We start from the raw sequence: 23,834 nt of genomic DNA, 5'->3' as shown, positions 1-23,834 counted from the left end.
CCAGTAACCTAGCAAATACGCAGTCAATATATAATTTGATTAACACATTGTTTTAAACTATGATATTGCAGTGCTTTACTTAGCCAGTTACTGCTCATGTCAGTGCCAGCCGCTTACCAATCAGAAATCAATAAATAAAATCGGTACCAAGCGCAAATGTCCGGAATGCCGACGATGCTATAACAATATTCGTTCTGAAATGATCCCGCACTAAAAGAATTTTGTCCCTACCCAGTGATTTTTTTTGCTCAAATTTACAGCCGAATTTCGGCTGCTTCCCAATCGCAAAAATACACGTTTTTTCCCAAAATTCTGACCAAAATTTCCCAAAAAAAAGCCCAACTTCCAAAATAAAAAAAAATAAAAAAAAAAATTTTTTTTTTTTTTTTTTTTTTTTTTTAGAAAGAAGTCTCATATAACTTAATTAGGATTTCTTAAATCTAGGTCTCAACTTTATTTTTTAAACATCTTACAAAATATATAACTTGAATTTAGTCATTTTTGTCCATAATTCATTCCCAAACTTGCCACTTTTATTGATTAAAAATAACAACAATTTGACCAGACTACTTTTCTAGAAAACTCCCTGAACATGCACTTAAAAACAATATCACTTCTGTTACTTATAATCCTATTTATAATGCTTCATTTTTTCCCAATTTCATGGTTTATCGCGCTATTTTTTCCCAATTTCACGGTTTATCGCGCTAATTTTCCCAATTCAAAAGGCACAGGCTGTAACAAATTAAAGCAAAAAAAATCACTGCTACCCCCACCCGCCTTAAACAAACTCATCGGATTTACATTCACCTCAAAATCAACCCTGGCCGGCTCAAATCCGGATTTCCGGAATAATCCGGAAAATTGACACCCCTGTATTGTGCATTTTTATTGTCCTGACGTGGCGGAATTAACCTCTGACTTGTGCAAGTTATGGTTATCACAAAATACGACCAACGGGGAGGTTATTATACATTATTTATCCCGTTAATGCTTGGTTACTGTTTGATTACCGTTGGAAATTTTCTAAACAGTAATACGCTGGACGGTCATGATACTCCGCCCCGCATTATCAATAAATACTCACAATATGCTGAATAATTTTAATTTAAAAAAGGTAACAATTGAATCTTCTTCAAATGTGTCCATAACCTATTTCAATGCATTAAATACTTGAAACTTCTATGACTTATTTTTTTTTGCCATTCTGATATTTTTATTCATTTTGTCCTCAATTAAAAAAGAGATTTTAAACATTTATTATGAATAAATCTGCAGGAAAAGCGGCTCAAGAGACTAGTGTTTTGATTGGCTGTTCAGAAAATGTGTACGTCGAAGTACAAACATGTATGTCGAAGTACAAATTGTACTTTGACGTACAAATATATACTTCGAAGTGTATTTATATTTATGTCGACGTACAATTATTGTACTTCGACGTACATTTCTCTTTTTACCTTGTAGGTCTTCTTGACTTTCAACCCCAATGGTACGCCATAGTATGTCTTTAGGGTTATCTAAAGAATGCTCCCACTTAAGGGATCAATACAGAGACCTCCCAGTGACTAAGCCAGTTAGCAGACACCCCATCTACTATACTGCAGACACCGAACCAGCTATAAATTCATGTGGCTAGGAAACAAAAAAAAAATATAGGATGCTAGATTTTTAAGCTTGGAACATGTAACTCGTTTTAAGATTGATTTTTTTGGATGCATTACTTAATTATTGCAACAATTATAATATTTTGAACACAATCCTGTCCATATATTTATTAAAAATGCATGGTTATCAAAAAAACTTAAAAAGCTTTTGCCCGTAAATTAGGTAGATCCTATAATCATATTAGTTTGTTTAAATTACAATTGTTCCAAAATCTATATATAATTGAAAATAAATATTTCAGCCTTTTTTATTGACAATTGTTTCAAAATCATTATATATTTTAACAGAAATATTTATTTTAAAATAAACGTAAATTTATGTCGCTCATTTTAACTTGCCTGTCTCCAAATGATTTCTTCCACCATTCTGCTGCATCACTTTTTGTGATTCTAAAGTTTTCCCCAGCGAAAGATCCATTTGGATATATGGCTTTAAGTTCCGCTAACATGTGTGAAAACACAAGACTTAACTTTGTCAAGTTTCGTCGATAATGCGTTGTTTCGTCAAACATTTTTTCTTTCCCTTCCTTGAACAATTTTATTGTGTTTTTGCACTTGTTCATTAAGTTTTCGATAAAAATCCTGAAGTATTCACACTCATTTAGGGTATGTAGCTTATCGTCATGTTTATTATAAATAAGCCGTAAATGCTGATATGTGTCAGGTAAAATATCTAAAATAAAGGGAGGACTGTTTCTTAAATTCATTCGATGGTGTTGACACATTTTCACAACTTTGTCCATTAATTTCCATGACTTTTCTATGGTTCGTTTGTCAACGGTTACAAGCTTATTTTGATTAAAAACTCCCTGAATAACACTAAGAAATCCACCGCTGAGATTCATTCCTTGATTGTTATTTGATCTCTGCCTAGGTCCCTGCGCCATCTTCTCACATCTTCCTGGTTTTGTGACTGGTAATATCGAATCCTACGATTGCGGTTACGCACCACCATGTCTACCGTCTCAAAGGTTTTGTAAAATATACTTACAATGAAAATCGAGGAAAATATTGTCCCCAGAGAAGTTTTCATAAACACATACTCTTTTAAATAAAGCAAGTGATAAATAAGTGATACCACGGTAATGGTCTTTGTGTGCCGAGATCAATACACCATTGTAATTAAAATAGTGCCATTGCTCTTCAAATAACGAACAATGGCATATATTAAATGGGAATAAGACAATTCACCCCCAAGACAATTCACCCCCAGGAGACAACTCACCCCCTAGACAATTCACCCCTGCTCCCTGCTTAATGAACATCTTGTGGTGAACCAGAACGGTGAATGGAATTCCCAAGTATTCAAATAACTATACATTAAAGATGCAAACTAAAGTACATTAACTTCTAAAAAAATATTCAGAATAATTGCATAGTGGTACTGCATATGGTTAAAACATCCTGTTGTTTCAATGCCCTTAGTGTGGCTTTTGGACATTTATTTTTAATTATTAAAAAGCGTTGTTGCGTTTTCGATCCATAAAACAACAAACGCAAGATTAGTGTTCCGCATTTGCATTTCTTTACTTAACAATTTACAGATACCTCAATAGCCTGTCTTCATCGGATTGTATAACATGTGTTATTAATTATTGTAAAAACATACGGGGACTGACTACGTTTAAATATGTGTGATGTTTTATATTTCTTTGTTATGAATTCGACTGTTCGGCTCTATTGTATTCGGGCTTTACTTTATTTTTGTGTGGTTACAAGATCATAGGCGTCGGAATAAACGAATAAACAGGTTCTGTTTGTCATTATTTAGAAATGTTCAATAATTTTCGTTAAAAAGTCATTTACGATAAGACACTTTGAAACAGCGCGAAAACAATACTGCTAAATTGGAGTTTTAACTACAAAGATATATATGAGTATAAAGTAGATAACCGGATGAAATTATACGTCATCTTCTAACAAAAATCTAAAAAAAGAAGACATTTTCTCATTCAGTTACAGCTAACCTCACATTAAAGGGGCCTTTTCACAGATTTTGGCAGTTTTTAACTTATTCATTAAATGCTTTATATCGATAAATGTAAACATTGGATCGTAAAAGCTCCAGTAAAAAATCATGAATAAAATTTAAAAAAGGAAAAGAACATTGCCCGGACCAGGTTTCGAACCAGTGACCCCTAGAGTCCTGCCAGAGTCCTGAAGTAAAAACGCTTTAGCCTACTGAGCTATTCCGCCGAGTACACATATGCGACGTATTTTATACCTTATATAAGCAATCTTCGTAGTTTCACAAAATTTAACGACAAAAACAGAACTCTCCAAATTATTCAATCGTTTCGCGTTGCAACGCTTTATAGTTTTTAGGTTTTAAAATCGTCAAAAGATGCATATAATGGCTTTATTAGACCATGGTAAATGTTCAGAATTACTGTTTCCTCACAAATATCATAACTAAAACGAAAATTTGCGAATCTGAAACAACTTTTTTCAATTTTGTCAATTTACCAAAGCGTGAAAAGATCCCTTTAACGCAAGCATATATGCATGTCAACACATGTTAAAAGGGATTTGTTCACATATTTTCAATGGTTTATACAATGCCAACTATAACGTTTTGAATATTCTAAAATAATTATGATATAAATAAAAAGTGAAATCAAAATATTTTGTCACCGGGGATCGAACCCAAAATCTTTTTTGAACATAATTTGACATGATACAGTATTACTATTCAGGCTATACACCCTTATTCGAGACTTATTTAAAACACCCAGTTATGTTATATAGTATATACACGCATTGTCCGAATATAAGATGAACAATGTAATCATGAGAGTTATTTTGCTTGTTTAAATGCAATGCATGTCTTCCTGTCGAAGTCTATTTCATTTTCAATATCATTTTGCAAATCTGTTAACATGACACTGTAAAGGCCTAGTTTAATAATGTTTTTTTCAACACGCTCCAAATGGTGTACTATACTCCTGTCTACTTTTGTTGCAAAAACGAATCATCAGAGGTCAATACAAAACTGAGATATTAACAGTATTCATCTGCATGAAAAGACGGTAGCTAAGGATTGGAGACTTTATCCCAGTGGGCATCAAACGTTTTACGAACGTTGCTGAAACGTAATATTTAGGTCGCAACGTCGGCAACCATTACCGAACGTTGCCATGATGTGCATACAAAACAATACCAGGACGTTTCATCATAACGTTGAAAGGACGTTTCAGAAACGTTGCATTCTGATCGCGACATTAGTAACCACTTCCGAACGTTCCTGCAACGTTGCACGCGAAACGTCGGTCGAACGTTTGAGAAGTATTTTGCAACAACGTTGCTTCTAGGTAATTGTTCACTCTTCCCAGTGGGCACCCAAACGTTGTTGCAACGTTGTATTTAGGCTGCATTCAAACGTTGCAGTTTGGTTGTCACAATGGTGTATATGAAAGTTTTCCCGACGTTTTTTCCAAACGTTGCTGCAACGTTGAATTTAGGTTGCATTTGAATGCAGTATTGCAACGTTGTATTTAGGTTGCATTCAAACGCTGCAGTTTAGTTAACAAAATGGTGTATATGAAAGTTTTCCCGACGTTTTTTCCAAACGTTGCTGCAACGTTGTATTTAGGTTGCATTCAAACGCAGTATTTTAAAATTCTATTAAAAAAATATATATATATATATATATATATATATATATATATATATATATATATATATATATATATATATATATATATATATATATATATAAATAAAAAAACTAAAAAAAACTATTTACTGCCAACCGCTCTTTCGAGTATTATCGGCAGATATGCACACTGTCGAGTCCGTTATCTAGAAAGAACCAGTACTTGGTGTTTATAGAGATGATAATGAAACGGTCCCCGAGTAGGAATCGTACTTTACAATAATACAGTTCCTGCATAGCATCAATAAAAATATGATTTCTTGTACATTTTAGAAATTCATTTTTTTATTTTACAGATCAGTTGCGTAAACTTAAAGATGCTTAAGATGAACTTAAACTCAAAATCGATGGATAAAATATATTGTTTAAGTTGTGTTACGCATTAAAATGGTAGAATCTAGTTTCAAAGTTTCAACCAAAAATATATACACAACAAAATTGGCTGAAACTTTTAACTGTCGCAGTGGTGAAGTTGATGAGGTGTCCGCCTAGTGAGCGGAAGTTGGTAGGTTCCATACCCACTCGGGGAGCGTTACAGTTACTCCTCTGTAGACGTCAAGTAATGGTTATTTCTAGGAAACGGACTCGAAAATGTACATAACTGCCCATGATACTCCAAATGGCGGTTGGCAGTTAATAGTTATTATTTTTATATTATTTTAAAAAAAAAATAGAATTTAAAAATACTGCGTTTGAATGCAACCTAAATACAACGTTGCAGCAACGTTTGGAAAAAAACGTCAAGAAAAAAAACACGTCAGGAAAACTTTCATATACACCAATGGTACAACCAAACTGCAACGTTTGAATGCAACCTAAATACAACGTTGCAGCAACGTTTGGGTGCCCACTGGGATGGTGGACCGATATACGGAGAGAAATACCCATGGATAGGCCAGACATTTTTTTAACCAAGCTTAAAGTATAAAGACATACTAAATACAAATAAACATACTTTTTCTCTTTATATACATTATATTATTTTGCTATACATTAAACTCAAAACATGCACATTAAGATTTTGGCAAAACCCTTATCATTGTTGAAATAAATACTCGATCGGCCCGATAAAAAGAAATTAAACGAACTAACGAAGTTTAGAAAATGCATAAAAATTGTATTTCCTATTCGACTTTGTACATTGGTCCGCAAAAAAATCCTCTTCATTTAAAGATCGAACAGGGACCTATATAAACATAGTTTGCATTGATCTGAAGCAGTGTTTAATTGCAAGTGATTGCAGTTGAGCATAAATGAATTGCTAGTATCATACCATTCTCCTAGCAGAGTTGTCGTTCGTTCCTCAACATACATGTGAATGTAATGAACCGCATTGTAAGAGAGTGGTATCATACAACATCAATTACTAGTTTAGTGTAACCTTACAACACCAGTCTAATGTCGTAAATAAGAATTTTCTTACTACTAAATATTTGCGTGACTAGTATCAATGGTAATATAATTCTATTGTTTTAAAACGTAATGCTTAATGTTTCATAGCATAAATTAAATGCACGAATGTGTCGGTTCACGTTAAATTTACGACAAACACGTCAATCAAAACATGGCCGACGAGCTGTCAAGCGATTTGGATTGGTACTGGATTTTAAAACGTTTATTCTCTTGAACTTAAGTACATAAGCTTTATGGACCAAGGCAATGTTTGATCTTTGTTTGATGAATTAATAACCCAGAAACCTTGATTGTTTTTTTTCGTCGCCCTGCACTCCGTAAAAATCATGTCAAAGTACAAAACATGTATCCTCTACTGGCCCTACTGGCCCTAGTCACATTTATAGTCCAATCTTCATGAAACTTATAAAAAAAATTATAAATATATGGACATATTGTCCATATTGTGTTCAAAATATTATAGTTGCTTCAATAATAAATTAATGCATCCACAAAATTCAATCGTCAAACGAGTAACATGTCGTAGCTTTAAGATCTACCATCTTATAATTTTGTGTGTTTACTAACCGCAGGAATTTAAAACTGGTTTGATGGCTGCGGCAAAGTGGATATGGTGTCTGCTAAGTCACTGGGAAGTCTCTGTATTGATCCCTTAAGTGGGAGCGTTCTTTAGATCACCCTAAAGACACTAAGTACTGGTCCTACCCAGGAAACAGTTTGTTTCAGCAAATGTCTCAATTAAACTAAAGCTTGATAAAGCAGTTGATTTTAGCATACACTGATTTAACATAATCCAAATAATGTGATGTGTCAAATCAATTTTGATTGACAGGATTTTTTTTTTTATCAATGTATAAGTATGTGGGACAGAAAGATAGCTAACTTGTTTTGCAATTAGAATAGTGCCTAAATACAGGTATTTTGCAGGGCTCTAATTTTCTTTTGCAAAATATTGTTAAGAAGTTTAAATTTTGTTGCCACTAAAAAACTAGCCATTTTGTAGCAATTCATAAATCACAGTCTAAACTGCATATACTAAGTTTGTAGCTGTATAGTTACAATTTAAATGCAAATAAACATAAATGTTATATCATCCATACTTTTTAATTTAAACATTCACATACAATAAATCATAGATTATCAATAATCATATGAGCTTATTTATATGTCAGTCATTGTCTTTCTTGGCTTAGCCACTAGCAGAAGCATGTAAATGATGTTAGAATATATATATTTGGTACATATATAAAAAGGTATGTAGTATTGTGTGGTGATACAGAACACTTTGCATCCTTTATTTGCACATAAAATAATAGTTACACAATACCGTATACTTTCGCTTGTAAGACGCATTTTTAAGACTCAAATTAATAAGTTACAGTTGGTGTCGCGTCTTATAAGCGAGATACTGGTGAAAATAAACAACAAATTTCAAAATATCGAGTTTACTGGGATTATGCTAGCCAAGTTGGACACTTGTCAGTTGTTTTGAATCATCGCGTCAGCCATTTGCATTTTCTCTAAAGTCTGTATTGGCTAGTACCGTGTATCGGAAGGCTATGTTCAGTAACCGATTTATTTGTAATTAAATGTATTATTACTGATTTTGTTGTCTATTATTTTTTAATTTGAATTTGTTATTTTTGGGGCATAAGACGTTATATTGTCCGTGATTATTCTTGAAAAGTTTGTATCACCTGATTGTCTGCGCGCGACGTCGTTAAATGTCATATAAATTGGCCATTATAGTATACGTGTGTAAGCGGCGACACGATGCCAACATACTTAAAACAACAGCTAAATCAATTCTCATTTTGAAACTGTCAAACACGCTGCCGATTACAAATGCTACTTGACAAAGTTTGTATCACCTGATCGTCTTTGTTCCACGTCGTTAATTGTCAATAAAGACATAATTGGCAAATAGGGTATCCTCTGAAATAAGTTACCAGTTTGCAACTGTCAATTGTTAAATAAACACGTTTATTCGGACGACCCCCTAATGCCGATGACACCTTATTTATTGGGGGCCAACAACGACGGGAGCAAAGAGCGACCGCATGCAATTATCCGCATATGGCTTTCTTCTTGACACGTGATTTCGATCTGCGCTACGGAGTCTATCATTCTATCACGCGATTGGCTAATTTTTAGCTCATCTATTTTTTGAAAAAAAATTATGAGCTATTGTCATCACCTTGGCGTTGGCGTCGGAGTCCGGTTAAGTTTTGCGTTTAGGTCCACTTTTCTCAGAAAGTATCAATGCTATTGCATTCAAACTCGGTACACTTACTAACTATCATGAGGGGACTGGGCAGGCAAAGTAAGATAACTCTGGCGTGCATTTTGACAGAATTATGTGCCCTTTTTATACTTAGAAAATTGAAAATTTTGGTTAAGTTTTGTGTTTAGGTCCATTTTATTCCTTAAGTATCAAAGCTATTGCTTTCATACTTGCAACACTTATTAACTATCATAATCATATCAAAATCAGCTACAGACTCACACACAGAAGAATACCCCCAGAGTCTTCCGAGAGGGGGGGTGGATGAGAGACTCAAGGACGGATACACCGATGACGACTAGGCTTGTAAAACGGACATTGACCGGAGAAGTAGCAGTAGTGAAGTGTGGCAAATGTGACAAGATCTGCAAGAATCTAAGGGGACTGCGGATACATCAAGCCAGGACTGATTGTGGGAAGTCAGACACCCAGACGCAACGCTCAGGTGGTACACCTGGTGAGAAGTTGGAGGATCCAAGTCGGGAAGAATCCCATAGAACTAGGAACCTCTACGCTTCTGAGAATCTGGTTTCAAACACCCAGGGCAGGCAGCAAAAAGAGGACGACCATGACCCTCTTCTTGATCTGCTTCCCCCACTGGACGATGACACTCCAGCACATGCAGAACCAGCACCACAAGTACAAACAGCTCCGGGAGATGATGAGAAGAGGCGCCCGCGAATAGCATGGCCCAAGACGACAGACCGGCGAGCGTGGCAGGAGCTAGATCGAGACGTCTCCGCTATACTGGAAACAACCCTCCAGGGTCCAGCTGACCGAAAGATAAGAGCAATGACGGGCCTCATTTATTCTGTAAGCAAAGAGAGGTTTGACTTGGCTGAGAAGAAGCCACAGAAGCCAGCCCCAATCATCAGCAGAAGACAGAGGCTAATCAAACAGACCAGAAAGGAGCTTACAAGTGTAAAGATGCAGTATAGAAAAGCCAAGGAAGAAGAGAAAGTAGGACTCCAACAGTTACGAAGCACTTTACGAGAGAAACTGAGCACTCTCAACAAGGCTGAGCAAACAAGACAGAGGAAAAGGAAGAGGGAGAGACAGAGAGCCAGATTCATCCAGAATCCATACCAGTTCTCCAAAGACATCCTTGACAACGAACGATCAGGAACATTGGAGAGCAGTTTGGAGGACATAGAACAGCACTTACGCAATGTCCACAGTGATCCTTCACGGGAGGTTCCACTGGGTGACTGTTCAAGGCTAGAACCAGAAGACCCACCAGAAACTCCTTTGGACACAAAGGAGCCATCATTGTCTGAGGTACAGCACGTAGTGAAGAAAGCGAGGACAGGCTCAGCCCCAGGCCCGAATGGCATTCCTTATCGTGTCTATAAGATGTGCCCTGGCATTCTTCGGAAACTATGGACCCTACTTAGAGTTATTTGGAGAAAGGGCAAAATCCCGGATTACTGGAAGAGAGCGGAGGGAATATACGCCCCAAAGGAGAAGGACTCGAAGGATATTGGTCAGTTCCAGACCATTTCTCTGCTCAACGTAGAGGGGAAGATATTCTTTGCAGTCCTAGCCAAGCGACTGACAACGTTCCTTACTGACAACAACTACGTTGATACGTCATTTCAGAAGGGTGGAGTTCCCGGATTTTCAGGCTGCGTCGAGCATACCAGTGTTCTCAGCCAAGTGATCCGGGAGGCACGAGTGAACCATGATGACCTGACTGTAGTGTGGCTAGACCTTGACAACGCTTATGGATCAATACCCCACAAGTTGATTGAGAAGGCACTTGAGCAGTATCATGTACCAGAACACGTTTGTAACCTGGTAAAAGACTACTACAGAGGCATTAAGCTACGCTTTGCTGTGGGAGACAAGACAACAGCATGGCAAAGCTTGGAGAAAGGCATTGTCACAGGATGCACAATCTCTGTGGTCCTGTTTGTGATGGGTATGAACCTCATCATCAATGCGGCGAAGAGAGAGACACGTGGTCCACAAGCAGCAACAGGAATCTACCTACCTCCAGTTAAGGGATTCATGGATGACCTCACTCTGACAGCAAAGACCCACATTCAAGCAAGGTGGATGCTTTCGGCCCTAGAAGAGGCAGCAACTTGGTCCAGAATGAGGTTCAAACCCAGAAAGTCCAGAGCACTTGTTATCAGGAAAGGCCAACCAACCAAGAAATTCAATCTGACAGTGCAAGGTGAGGACATACCATCGATAATGGACAGCCCCATTAAATGCCTTGGGAAGTGGTATGATGCTACACTCCAAGATGGGAACAACATCAAGCGCATCAAGAACCAGCTCACTGAAGGGCTGAAGCAGATTGACAAAAGCGGACTACCTGGCAAATTCAAGGCCTGGCTATTCCAGAATGGACTTCTCCCATGACTGATGTGGCCACTGATGCTTTATGAGGTGGCAACAACAATGGTGGAAGGACTGGAGAGAACCATTAGTAGGCATTTGCGAAAGTGGCTTAGCGTACCACCCAGCTTCAGCAACATTGGACTCTATGGACGATCAAATCAATTACAGCTCCCATTGAGTTCATTGGTGGAGGAGTACAAGGTGGCAAAGGCCAGACTTGTCATGACGCTGAAGGATTCATGGGATGACATGGTCCGAAGAGCAGGTGTTGAGACCAGGACGGGAAGAAAGTGGTCCGCTAGCCTGGCTGTAGCGCAAGCCGAGAGCCGCCTGCGACACAAAGACATTGTGGGAACAACGGCAGTGGGAACACAAGGTCTGGGCTCTGCGGAGACGAGGAGTTGGAAGAAGGCGGACAGTAGTACAAGGAGGAAGATGGTCCAGGCAGAGGTACGTCTGGCCGAAGAAGAAGATCGAGGCATAAGGGCAGTGGCAATGGGGTGCCAGGGTGCTTGGACAAAGTGGCAGACTACAGGAAAGAAGATGACATGGGCGGATATCTGGCGTAGCAAACCTCTGCGCATCAGTTTCCTGCTCAGGTCAGTCTACGACCTGCTACCTTCACCAGCAAACCTGCACAGATGGGGAAAATGTGACGACCCAACCTGCCAACTTTGCGGAAAGATAGGCACGCTAGAACATACACTATCATCTTGCCAGACAGCCCTTACACAAGGAAGATCAGGTGGAGACACGACAAGGTCCTCCAAGAACTGGCAGACATAGTGGAAAGGGAGAGGCGAAAGAAGAGGACTGTGAAAGAGACCAGGAAGATGCAGTTTGTAAAGGAAGGGGAAACCATCAAGAAGCAGCAGGCGCAAGCAGCATCGATCCTAGATCGTGCGCAGTCATGGGAGATGGTTGTTGACCTGAAACGCAGGCTGGTTTTCCCAAGTGTAGTCCAGACAACACAACGCCCCGACATGGTGATCTGGTCGGCAAAGGACAAGTGTCTGGTGATGGTTGAACTCACAGTTCCTTGGGAGTCGCGCTGTGATGAGGCAATGGAGAGGAAAACAGCAAAATATGCTGATCTGCAGAGGGAATGCAAGGAGAAGGGGTGGCACACGTGGCTATTCCCAGTGGAGGTTGGTGTCCGAGGCTTTCCGTCAAAGTCTCTCTGGAGACTTTTCACTGCACTTGGCCTGACAGGAAGAGACAGTAAGCGAGCGGTCAACAGACTTGGGGATGCAGCGGAGAGAGCATCGAGATGGCTTTGGCTGAGGAGAGAAGAGAGGAGCTGGCAGCCGTCTACTGACACGTAGGGGATTGATCAACCCCTGCGGACCCACCACCAGGGGAATGTATCGAGATTAATGGGTCGAAACATTCAGTGATCGGTGGCTCTCGACTGAGGATGTCAGTAGTCCAGCAGTTTAACGACTGTTTACATCTCAGGGGACTGTGCAGGCAAAGTTATGTAACTCTAACTGGCATTTGGACGGAATTATGGGCCCTTTATACTTAGAAAATTGAAAATTTTGTTAAGTTTTGTGTTTTGGTCCACTTTACCCCTTAACTATCATAAATATTGCTTTCATACTTGGAACACTCGCAAACTATCATAAGGGTACAGTAAAAGGACAAGTTGCATAACTCTGGTTGTAATTTTTACGGAATTATGGCCCTTTTTTGACTTAGTAACTTTTAATATATGGTTCAATTTTGTGTTTCGATCCACTTTACTTGTAAAGTATCAAGGCTATTGCTTTCAAACTTCATATACTTTCATTCTATCATGAGGTTACTGTACCTGGCAAGTTGAATTTTACCTTGACCTTTGAATGACCTTGACTCTCAAGATCAAATTATTAAATTTTGCTAAAAATGCCATAACTTCTTTATTTATGATTAGATTTGCTTGATACTTTGACAAAACTACTCTTGCCTGACATACCACAATAGACTCCACCCAAACCATCCCCCGTGTCCTCCCCTCCCCCCCCCCCCACCCCGAAACCCCCCCCCCCCTAAATGTTTTTTTTTTAAGATCATCTCTCAAATGACCACCACATCCTCACACTATACTATACCCCCCCCCCCACCCCCCCCCCCCCAAATTGTTTTTTTTTTAAATGGTTAAAAACACAAATATTTATTTTTATTATTTTATGTTTGAAATACCGTCCAACCATCGTACCCAAGAATACCCCCCTCCCCCCCCCCCCGAATTTCCCCCCCCCCCCCCCTAATTTTTTTATTATTTTTTTTAAGATCATCTCACAAATGACCACCACACCCTCACACTATACTTTACCCCCCCCCCCCCCCCCCACCCCCCCCCCCCAATTATTTTTTTTAAAACGGTTAAACAACACAAATATTTATTTTTATTATATTATGTTTGAAATACCGTCCAACCATCGCACCCAAGAATCCCCCCCCCCCAATTTTGGAAGATAATGTAATAAATGTCCACACCCCCACACTATACACCCCTCTTCACTCCACCCCCCCTCCTTTGTGATTGAAAATGAGAGTCCCTTCACCTTTTAAAAGAAAATAGATGAGCGGTCTGCACCCGCAAGGCGGTGCTCTTGTATGAAAGTAGGCGTTTCCTATTGTTGATATACAATGAGCGTAAAATTTGCATAAAGTGGGTAATAAAACTAAACTAAACAGTTTCAAAATATCTGCATATTAGTTTTCAATACCTGTCAAACAATACAATTAAGATGACTGATACTATCAATTTTGATATTACGAACGTAATATGTTTGCAATTGTTTGCAATTGTTAGGGCAAATGATTAAATACGCAATTGTTAGAAAATTTGTTAATTTGATAATTATTTTTATTGCATAAATAATACTTGAAAATAAATTAAAACCCACTAATATATCATAAAATAAACAAATATTATTTACTTTGTTGTTTGATTGTTTTATTTTTCAGACTTGCGTGAATTACTAATTGTATGCAGCGCGAGTTTGAAAAATTCTCAATTTGTTACTAATAGATGATTTTCTTTAACATTCTGACATTTTTTGGCCATTTCTTCGGCCGATGAAAACGGCAAAATTTGACCGCGTCTTACACGCGGGTCAGTCTCAAATCCACCCATTATAAAGTCCGAAGTCGGGGTGCGTCTTATAAGCGAGGGCGTCTTATAAGCGAAAGTATAGGGTAAGTAATACTAAAACACTGTCATCGACTTACAAGAATTTTTACGTATATGAAATTTCAAAGTGATGTTATCTTTTGAAAAACTGTGGAATCAATGAAGTAACATTTTATTACCTTTAACAAAATTAACAATGCTGGTTTTTAACTAGCGCACAAACATTTATCATGGAACAACAAGTAACCACCAATTTATTAATTACACAATAGAAAGGAAATCATATTAATGTCATTATGCATTATCTAAACAAGCAACATGTATTTTCTACTGTTTATAATAACACTATCTTGCTAAAAATGATCACAACAAGTATTTAGTGTTTTTACATACTTGTGGTAAGTTTCGTATTACTATTTGATATATATTGGCAGACATCGTCTATATACAGACTAAGTTTGCATGGGAACCTTCATATTTCTTCAGCATAATTGCATTCAAATAGTTAATTTAACAACCCTTTGACAATGTTTGCACATCTGATCGTATAATGCCATAGCTGATTTTTGTTTATAGACAGATATAGACTTTTCAAATTTCTATAAAAGTTAACACATGTTCCATCCAAGTAAAACCACAGAACTAATAAATAAGATCACCACAGCTAATGTGTGTATAGCTTGGAAACTTTAATAGTTCCCTCCTTTGTTGATTTCTGGAAACCAAAACTGTCAGTGTTGCTGGATAGAATGGCTTGGGTGATGCCCAGCTCTTGCCTTGGCAGAACAGCTTCTAAAAATGGAAAACCAACAAATATCTTTAAATTTTATAAATGATGCAGACAGTTTATAAAATTAAATGTCCTGTTTTTGTTGTTGATTTCGAATCTGGGAGATTTGTTACTAAAGATTTTGGTACTAAGATCCAATGGTATCGGATTTTGTGGTTTAAAGCATAAACTTTACATAGTGGTATGTAACATTTCGGAATATCGGCAAATTGTGATTAGACGTGGTGTAAATACGTTTAAAATAAGCTAAAAGACTAAACAGTTAAATCGGAATATCGTTACATTTTGTGAATAAATGTGTTTCTGATTGATAACAACCACAACTCACCAGAATATTGCCCATGATCACACGTAAAACTGCTTTCTGAGAGCAAATGGAAAATGCGTGACAAGTAAACACCGGATGCTATTTGCGCAGTGGTTAGCTCCCCTTAAAAAATTGAGAGCTTGAAATAAACGGCGATGTTCATGAATTCAGCGAATAAATTTTTTAAACAGTTTTATTTATTTATTTGTGAGGATAATAATAACATTGAGATATTGAATTAATTGGATGAAATAAATTCGCAACTAAACAAACGGAGGCAGAACATGGACAAGATAAGTATACAAGGGAGATAATTTCATCGCGAAAATATATGTTGCGTGTCGAAAAATTTTGAGATGCATCCCTTGTCAATTTTTGTCTAAATTTACATATGTATGAAAGGTCAACACCCGCTATGCGGGCTTTTGCCCGTATAACATTGGTCTCAACAAAAGCTCAGTTGAGTTTAAAAATGGTTTCTGTCCATTGTAAAATATGACCGCCAGGGGCAGTTTTCCTAATATGGCTATAGTTAAACCTTGTAAACACTCTAGGAGTCACATTTTCAGTCCAATTTTACTAAAACTTGTTCAGAACATTTGTTCTTATGATAGCTAAAATGAGTTTGAAAATGTTTCCGGACCCTTGAAAAACATGACCACAAGGGGGCGGGGCAGTTACCCTTATATGGATTTAGTAAAACATTGTTAACACTCTAGAAGTCACATTTATAGTCCAATATTTACGGAATTTGGTTCTTGATAGCTTGGCTGAGTTTAAAAAAAGCTACAGTTCGTTTTAAAACATGGCCGCCAGGGGCATAGCAGTTTTCCTAATAATTATGACTGTATTAAAACCATGTAAACACTCTAGTTCTAATATTATGGGAGGGTTGGGCGTGGGGCTAACAACCCCACCCCGAGAATAATGCTTGCTACGGAAACAACAACAAGGGAACAAGGGACAAACGGCGTCTGGAGCAAAGCAGACCAGGCAACTGGACTTATGATGGATGGGGATCAAAGCCGCAAGGACGTCCCCACCCCGATAGCGGAACTTTTGACGCCAAAGCGATAGATCTAAATTGGATGTTGGAACGTGCGAACACTCTACCAGACTGGAAAGCTAGCGCAAGTGGTGAGTGAGCTGAACCGATACAACCTGACCCTTATGGGAGTAACAGAAGCAAGATGGCTCTGGTAAGCAGAAGTTGAGTTACGGAGAAGTCATCATCTGGTCAGGAAGAACTGACACAACCACCGGTAAGGAGTTTCCGTCATCATCAGCAAGAGCAAGGCTAACACCATGCTACAGTGGAAACCTGTGAACAAGCGCCTGCTGTCTGTTGTTGTGGGCTACACACCAATAATCGACGTGGAAGAAGAGGACAAGGATGCATTCTATGACTCCCTTTCAAAGTGTTTTAGAGGACATCCCCCAACACGACGTGCTGATGTTGCTTGGCGACTTCAATGCTAAGTTTGGCTGGGACAATGAAGACAGAGAGAGGACTATGGGACGACATGGAGTGGGGTTGATCACTGACAACGGGGAGAGACTAGTTTACTTCTGCCTACAGAACAACTTGGTCATAGGAGGGACCCTGTTCACGCACAAGGAGATCCACAAAATAACATGGACATCACCAGACGGCAGGACCCAGAACCAGATCAACCACATCATAATCAACGGTCGGTGGGGGCACTCTCTGAAGGACGTGCCTGTGATGTTACATGCAGACATCGGCAGGGACCATAGTGTTCTGGTGGCCAAGGTGACTTTGAAGCTCAGGAAAGCCAAGACGGGGGACATCAAGAACAATGCTACGATGTTGTCAAGTTGAAAGACCCAAAAGTGAAAGAAGAGTTAAGGCTAACCCTCAGGAATAGATTTAGTATTTTGGAAGATGAGGCAGCACTGACCATCAAAGGCTTCAACGGAGTAATGAAAGAGACAGGAGTCTGAGAGGAAGTTCTAAGCTTCAGAAAGAGCAAGTAGACAGAAGAAACGTGGTCTTGTATAGAAGAAAGAAGACAGATAAAAAAGAAACTGTTGGACACTAAATCCCTGAGACTTACGGACAGAATTTCAAAGGAATATAGTGAGAAAGACAAGGTGGTGAAGACATAAGCCAGAAGAGACAAGAGACGGTACATAGAGAGGCTGGCAGAGGAGGCTGAGACAGCAGCCGAGCACTATGACATGAAGACAGTGTACCAGAACACCACGAAGCTGAAGGGCAACTACAGCCAGCACCATGACCTTCCAATGAGAGCTGAAGACAAACTCACTGTGGAAAAGGAGAAGCTGAAGAGATGAAAGCAACACTTCGAGTCCATCCAAAATCGCCCAGACCCACCAACCCTTGCCGACATTCCTGAAGCTGAAGAGGACCTTGACATAAACCTGAGATGCTAAAAGCCGCAGCTTCTTTGCCAGATTCTTCAAAAGATTTGGAACAGTGAAAAAGCGCCAAGCGACTGGAAGACAGGCACCATCGTCAAACTGCCCAAGAAAGGAGACCTGGGGAACTGTAACAACTGGCGAGGCATCACTTTACTATATGACAGTGAGATCTTCATCCTTCAAAGCATCACAACAGCAGTGGATGGTATCCTTCACCAGGAACAAGCAGGCTTCAGGAAAAGCAAGTCCTGCATTGACTAAATCTTTGTCCTGAGGCAGATCCTTGAGCGGTCCCATGAATGGAATGGATCCTTTTATGTGGTTTCACTGGTTTTTGTGGACTTTTAGAAAACCTTCGACAGCTCTGGAAGATTCTGTGACATTATGGCATCCCTCAGAAACTTGTCAACGTCATCAGGTCCCTGTACGAAAACTTTGAGTGCAGAGTCATCCACAACAACCAGCTGACTGAACCATTCAAGGTGAAAACTGGAGTGAAGCAAAGATGTATCCTCTTGCCGCTCCTCTTTTCAATGGCTATTGAATGGATCATGAATACAGTGGACACTTACCTCGCTGCTAGATGACCTTGACTACGCCGGCGATATCTGGCTACTTGCTAGCAGGAACCAGGATATCCAGCAGAAGACAACAGTTGGCACTGTCAGCAAGCACCATAGGTCTCAGGGTCAACATTTGAAAGACTCAGGTCATGAGGAAGAATGACCAGCCTCTGCAAGATGTGGACGAGTTCCTTAACGTTGGGAAGTTGGCAGCAAGGTCACCACAGATGGAGACTGTGCAAGGGAGATCAACACGAGAATCAGCAAAGCCAACCAAGCCTCCACAATGCTGAAGCCCATCTGGAGGACCACAAGTCTGAGCATGCACACCAAGCTCCGTGTCTTCAAGAGCAACGTGCTAAGCGTCCTTGTATATGGGTCGCCCATCTGGAGGACCACAAGTCTTTGCATGTACACCAAGCTCCGTGTCTTCAAGAGCAACGTGCTAAGCGTCCTTCTATATGGGTCTGAGTGCTGGAAGACCACTGCTTCCATCGAGCGCAAACTGAAAGTCTTCCAGAACAAGTGCCTGTGACGGATCATGAAAGTCTTCTGGCCAAACATAATCACGAACATGGAACTGCGTGGAAGAGCTGGTGCAAACAGCATCACTGAGACCATCCCTTTGAGGAGATGGAGATGGCTCGGCCATGACTGCAGAATGCGACCTGACTCGCTACCCAGAGTGGCACTGATATGCACTCCACAGGGGAAAAGAAACCGATGACGACCAAAAGAGACGTGGCGCTGAACCATGAAGCGAGAGCTCAAGAACAGAGGCCTCACTCTGCAGACAGCAGCTGACAGACCAAAGTGGCGCTCCCTTGCCGTTGCCTCAAGCACCAGACAGCGCAGAGAGGATTGAATGAATGATTGAATGAATGTAATAAGATGTTGGTGCACAATGATGATGACGATGATGATGATGATGGTGATGATGATACTGGTATTGTATTCAGAAACATTAAAAATTTAACAACCTAAATATCTGATTATAATTATTGCATTACTCAAATTCATTATTGCCATTACTTCATAATTATTTTTATCTTTATTTTTGCAGAAATTCAACAAAGTGGTGAAACCAATAAAACAACAAGAATTGTTACATATCATTCTTATTTGACCTTTCATTCATCTATCCTAATCTCTATAAAACTCATTTATACCTATGCTTGCATTGTTTCAGGACAATAGTGTTGATTGATGCCTTCTTAAATAGCAATGTGATGATTGTGTAACACTCCCTGGAAATTGGCCCCAATTAACTGGGCACTACAATCAAAGACATTTGTCATGTTAGATGGACACCATTCATAAGATAGATTACTACTTGAAACATTTTAGGCCTACAGTTTGCAGTCAGTCAGTAGTGTGTGTGTGATTATGAAAGAATTGTGATTTTAACAGGTTTTATTGTTGTTTCAATTGGAAATATCATTGCAAAGTAAGCCTGAAAATTGTTCCAGTTGTTTTAAAACATTAAAAAACAACAGTTAATCACATCTTTTAAAGGGGCCTTTTCACAGATTTTGGCATTTTTTAAACTTATTCATTAAATGCTTTATATTGATAAATGTAAACATTGGATCGTAAAAGCTCCAGTAAAAAATCAAGAAAAAAAATAAAAAAAGGAAAAGAACATTGCCCGGAGCAGGTTTCGAACCAGTGACACCTGGAGTCCTGCCAGAGTCCTGAAGTAAAAACGCTCTAGCCTACTGAGCTATTCCGCCGAGTATACAGAAATGACGTATTTTATACCTTATATAAGCAATCTTTGTAGTTTTACAAAATTTAACGAAAAAAACAGAACTCTCCAAATTATTCAATCGTTTCGCGTTGCAACGCTTTATAATTTTTAGGTTTTAAAATCGTCAAAAGATGCATATAATGGCTATATTAGAGCATGGTTAATGTTCAGTATTACTGTTTCCTCACAAATATCATAACTAAAACGAAAACTTACGAATCTGAAACAACTTTTTTCAATTTTGTCAATTTACCAAAGCGTGAAAAGATCCCTTTAAGAAGCACAAAAAACTGTTTGGTTAAAAATAAAAGTTGTTTTGGCAGTTGTTTTTGCAAAAATAATGTATTTATGCAACATATTTTTGTGCATTTAAATTGCAAATAGCTTGACAGTTATTTTGGTATGATAAATTTTCCAAAGTCTTATGTGTGTTTCCCTCTATATTTGCACACATTTGTAACTATGAGAAAGATCAAGTGATGTTTTGTACCTTAAAAGAAAATCAATGTTGAATTTCTAGTACATTATTCTCATACTCATTTACTTTTTCACAACCAACTTTGATTTATGATAACAATTAAAAATATTATATTTAATTATGCAAAAACTATTTTATAAACACTCAATCTATTAAAAGAAATACAATTGTTTTCAATATCTTAAGCTGTTTTTGAAAAAGCAAGTTGTAACTGGTCACCCCCTATAAAATCCAAAGATGCTGTGATGCTTATCTATTGATCTCAAAGCTGGACAACAATTTGTGGAAAAATGTACTTCCATTTTCTTTTGCTGATGCTCATTATTAAATTTCTGTCCTCATATTACTTTAATCCAAAATATAACTTTGTTGCAACGGGTAACAAATGTCTATTTTAAAAAACATAAAAACACACACACATTACTATTTATAACGCATATATGTATATATGTATAAACAACAAACCTTTTCTTTTCACAAAACAATGTTAACAACCCTTGCTTAATTTTAATACTACTCAGGTGAGCGACCCAGGGCCACCATAGCACTCTTGTCTTGTTCTGTATATTTATTTATATTGGGTGCGAGTTGACTTTGGGTAGGTGTAAGTTGACCAAAACAGGTACAAGTTGATCAAAGTGGGAATGTGTTGATCAATGTACGAGTTGACTTGGGTACTAGTTGATCGACACCCTACTCAAAAGGAATTGGTCCCAAAAACATAAAATATAATATTGGCATTATAAAGAAGGGTACAGTCAAGGATAACACTTTCAGCTGTAGATTTATTAAGTATAAATATCCCCTCACTACCCCAAATATTTTCTTTGTCCCTTGACATATTGCTTTCATATTTTGAAAACTTGTTTACCAACATGACCCCAACCTATAAACAAGAGCAGACAACTCTATCAAGCATTTTTAGCCGGATTTTTTTCGAAAAAATCTCGGCTTATAGATTGATGTTGTCGGACGGGCGGGCGGGCGGGCGGGCGGGGTGGCGGCGTGCTCGAAAATGTTAAAGTTCTTATTTCATGGTATAACTTTGGTATGCTTGGACCTAGAGTCTTAAAACTTGACATGAAGGTTGGCCAGGATTAACAGATGACCACTGGTCATTTCAAGGTCATTCATTTGAAGGTCAAGGTCACTGTGACCTTCAATATAAAAAATGTTAAAGTTGTTATAACTTTGGTATGCTTGGACCTAGAGTCTTGAAACTTGACATGAAGGTTGGCCATAACTAGTTAGTAACCACTGGTCATTTCAAGGTCATTCATTTGAAGGTCAAGGTCACTGTGACCTTGAATGTAAAAATGTTAAAGTTCTTATTTCATGGTATAACTTTGGTATGCTTGGACCTAGAGTCTTCAAACTTGACATGAAGGTTGGCCAGGATTAACAGATGACCACTGGTCATTTCAAGGTCATTCATTTGAAGGTGAAGGTCACTGTGACCTTCAATATAAAAATGTTAAAGTTGTTATAACTTTGGTATGCTTGGACCTAGAGTCTTGAAACTTGACATGAAGGTTGGCCAGAACTAGTAAGTAACCACTGGACATTTCAAGGTCATTCATTTGAAGGTCAAGGTCACTGTGACCTTGAATGTAAAAATGTTAAAGTTGTTATAACTTTGGTATGCTTGGACCTAGAGTCTTGAAACTTGACATGAAGGTTGGCCAGAACTAGTAAGTAACCACTGGACATTTCAAGGTCATTCATTTGAAGGTCAAGGTCACTGTGACCTTGAATGTAAAAATGTTAAAGTTCTTATTTCATGTTATAACTTTGGTATGCTTGTACCTAGAGTCTTCAAACTTGAAATAAAGATTGGCCAGTACTAGAAGATGACCACTGGTCATTTCAATGTCATTCATTTGAAGGTCAAGGTCACTGTGACCTTAAATGTTAAAATGTTAAAATTGTTATAACTTTGGTATGCTTGGACATAGAGTCTTCAAACTTGACATGAAGGTTTGCAAGCACACTTAGATGACCACTGGTCATTTCAAGGTCATTCATTCTAAGGTCAAGGTCACTGTGACCTTGAATGTAAAAATGTTAAAGTTCTTATAACTTTGGTAGGTAAAAAAACTTTGTTGTTCATGTATATGCATGCATTCAAAACATAACACAAGGTTTGCTCATGCCTTGAAAAGTACTTACATTTCATTTTGACCTTTGAACAATATTTCAGTAATTTAAGTATTGCATTGACAAAAACACGAAAGGTACTTTCCTGTCATTTAAATAAAAAATCCGGCTTCAATGCGGTCATCTCCGACCGCGGAACTCTTGTGTCATAATTATGGCCCCTTTTCCCCTTAGAATATGCAGCAAATGTTAAAGTTTTCGTACTACCCTATTTATTTTCATTGTCCCTTGACATATTGCTTTCATATTTTTACATACTTGTTTACCAACACCACCCCAATCTATAAACAAGAGCAGACAACTCTATCAAGCATTTTGTTATAATTATTGCCCCTTTTATACTTAGAATATGCATATTATTGATAAAAGTTTGCGTACTACCCCAAATATTTCCTATATCCTTTGACATATTGCTTTTATATGTTGCATACTTGTTTACCAACATGACCCCAACCTATAAACAAGAGCAGACCACTATATCAAGCATTTTGACATAATTATGGCCCCTTTTACAATTAGATAATGGAACTTTTTGCTTAAATTGCCATAACTTCTTTATTTATGATCACATTTTATTATTGACAAAACAACACTTACCTGAATACCACAATGGATTCCACCCAAACAATACCCCACGCCCCTACCCAGAATCCCTCCCCCCCCCCACCACCTCCGCCCCCCCCCCCCCCCCAATTTTTTTTTTTTTTTTTTTTTAACATCATCTAATAAATTACCACACCCCACGTTATACCTCACCCCCCCCCCCCCCCCTTCTACCCTCCCCCAATTTTTTTTTTTTTTAAACATCATTAATAAATTACCCCACCCCACATTATACCCTCCCCCTCTCACCCCCCTACCCCCCCCCCCCCCAAAAAAAAAATTAATTGTTATTCC

At 38.4% G+C, this 23,834-nt stretch overlaps 2 protein-coding genes across 6 annotated transcripts in view; one reads left to right on the top strand and one right to left on the bottom strand.

Annotated features, from left to right (window-relative positions):
- The window catches only part of LOC127863358 (E3 ubiquitin-protein ligase CBL-B-like), a 63,932-nt gene extending 61,358 nt beyond the window's left edge, over nucleotides 1-2,574 (bottom strand). For all 4 annotated transcript variants that reach the window (XM_052402829.1, XM_052402830.1, XM_052402831.1 and 1 more), the window contains exon 1: nucleotides 2,004-2,574. In XM_052402829.1, coding sequence (XP_052258789.1) covers nucleotides 2,004-2,551 — 548 coding nt within the window. In that variant the 5' untranslated portion in view covers nucleotides 2,552-2,574. The remainder of the gene's footprint in view (nucleotides 1-2,003) is intronic.
- A 4,182-nt stretch (nucleotides 2,575-6,756) lies between these two features.
- LOC127863364 (TBC1 domain family member 23-like) overlaps nucleotides 6,757-23,834 on the top strand; it is a 49,926-nt gene continuing 32,848 nt past the window's right edge. Inside the window, exon 1 of one of the 2 annotated variants that reach the window (XM_052402845.1) lies at nucleotides 6,757-6,915. In XM_052402845.1, coding sequence (XP_052258805.1) covers nucleotides 6,884-6,915 — 32 coding nt within the window. In that variant the 5' untranslated portion in view covers nucleotides 6,757-6,883. The remainder of the gene's footprint in view (nucleotides 6,916-23,834) is intronic. The other variant, XM_052402846.1, reaches the window with a different exon arrangement.

Source organism: Dreissena polymorpha, unplaced genomic scaffold (assembly GCF_020536995.1).
Source record: "Dreissena polymorpha isolate Duluth1 unplaced genomic scaffold, UMN_Dpol_1.0 chrUn006, whole genome shotgun sequence".
NCBI lineage: Eukaryota > Metazoa > Mollusca > Bivalvia > Myida > Dreissenidae > Dreissena > Dreissena polymorpha.
Note: the sequence above shows the minus strand (reverse complement) of the source record. Positions and strands in the feature narration are given on the sequence as shown.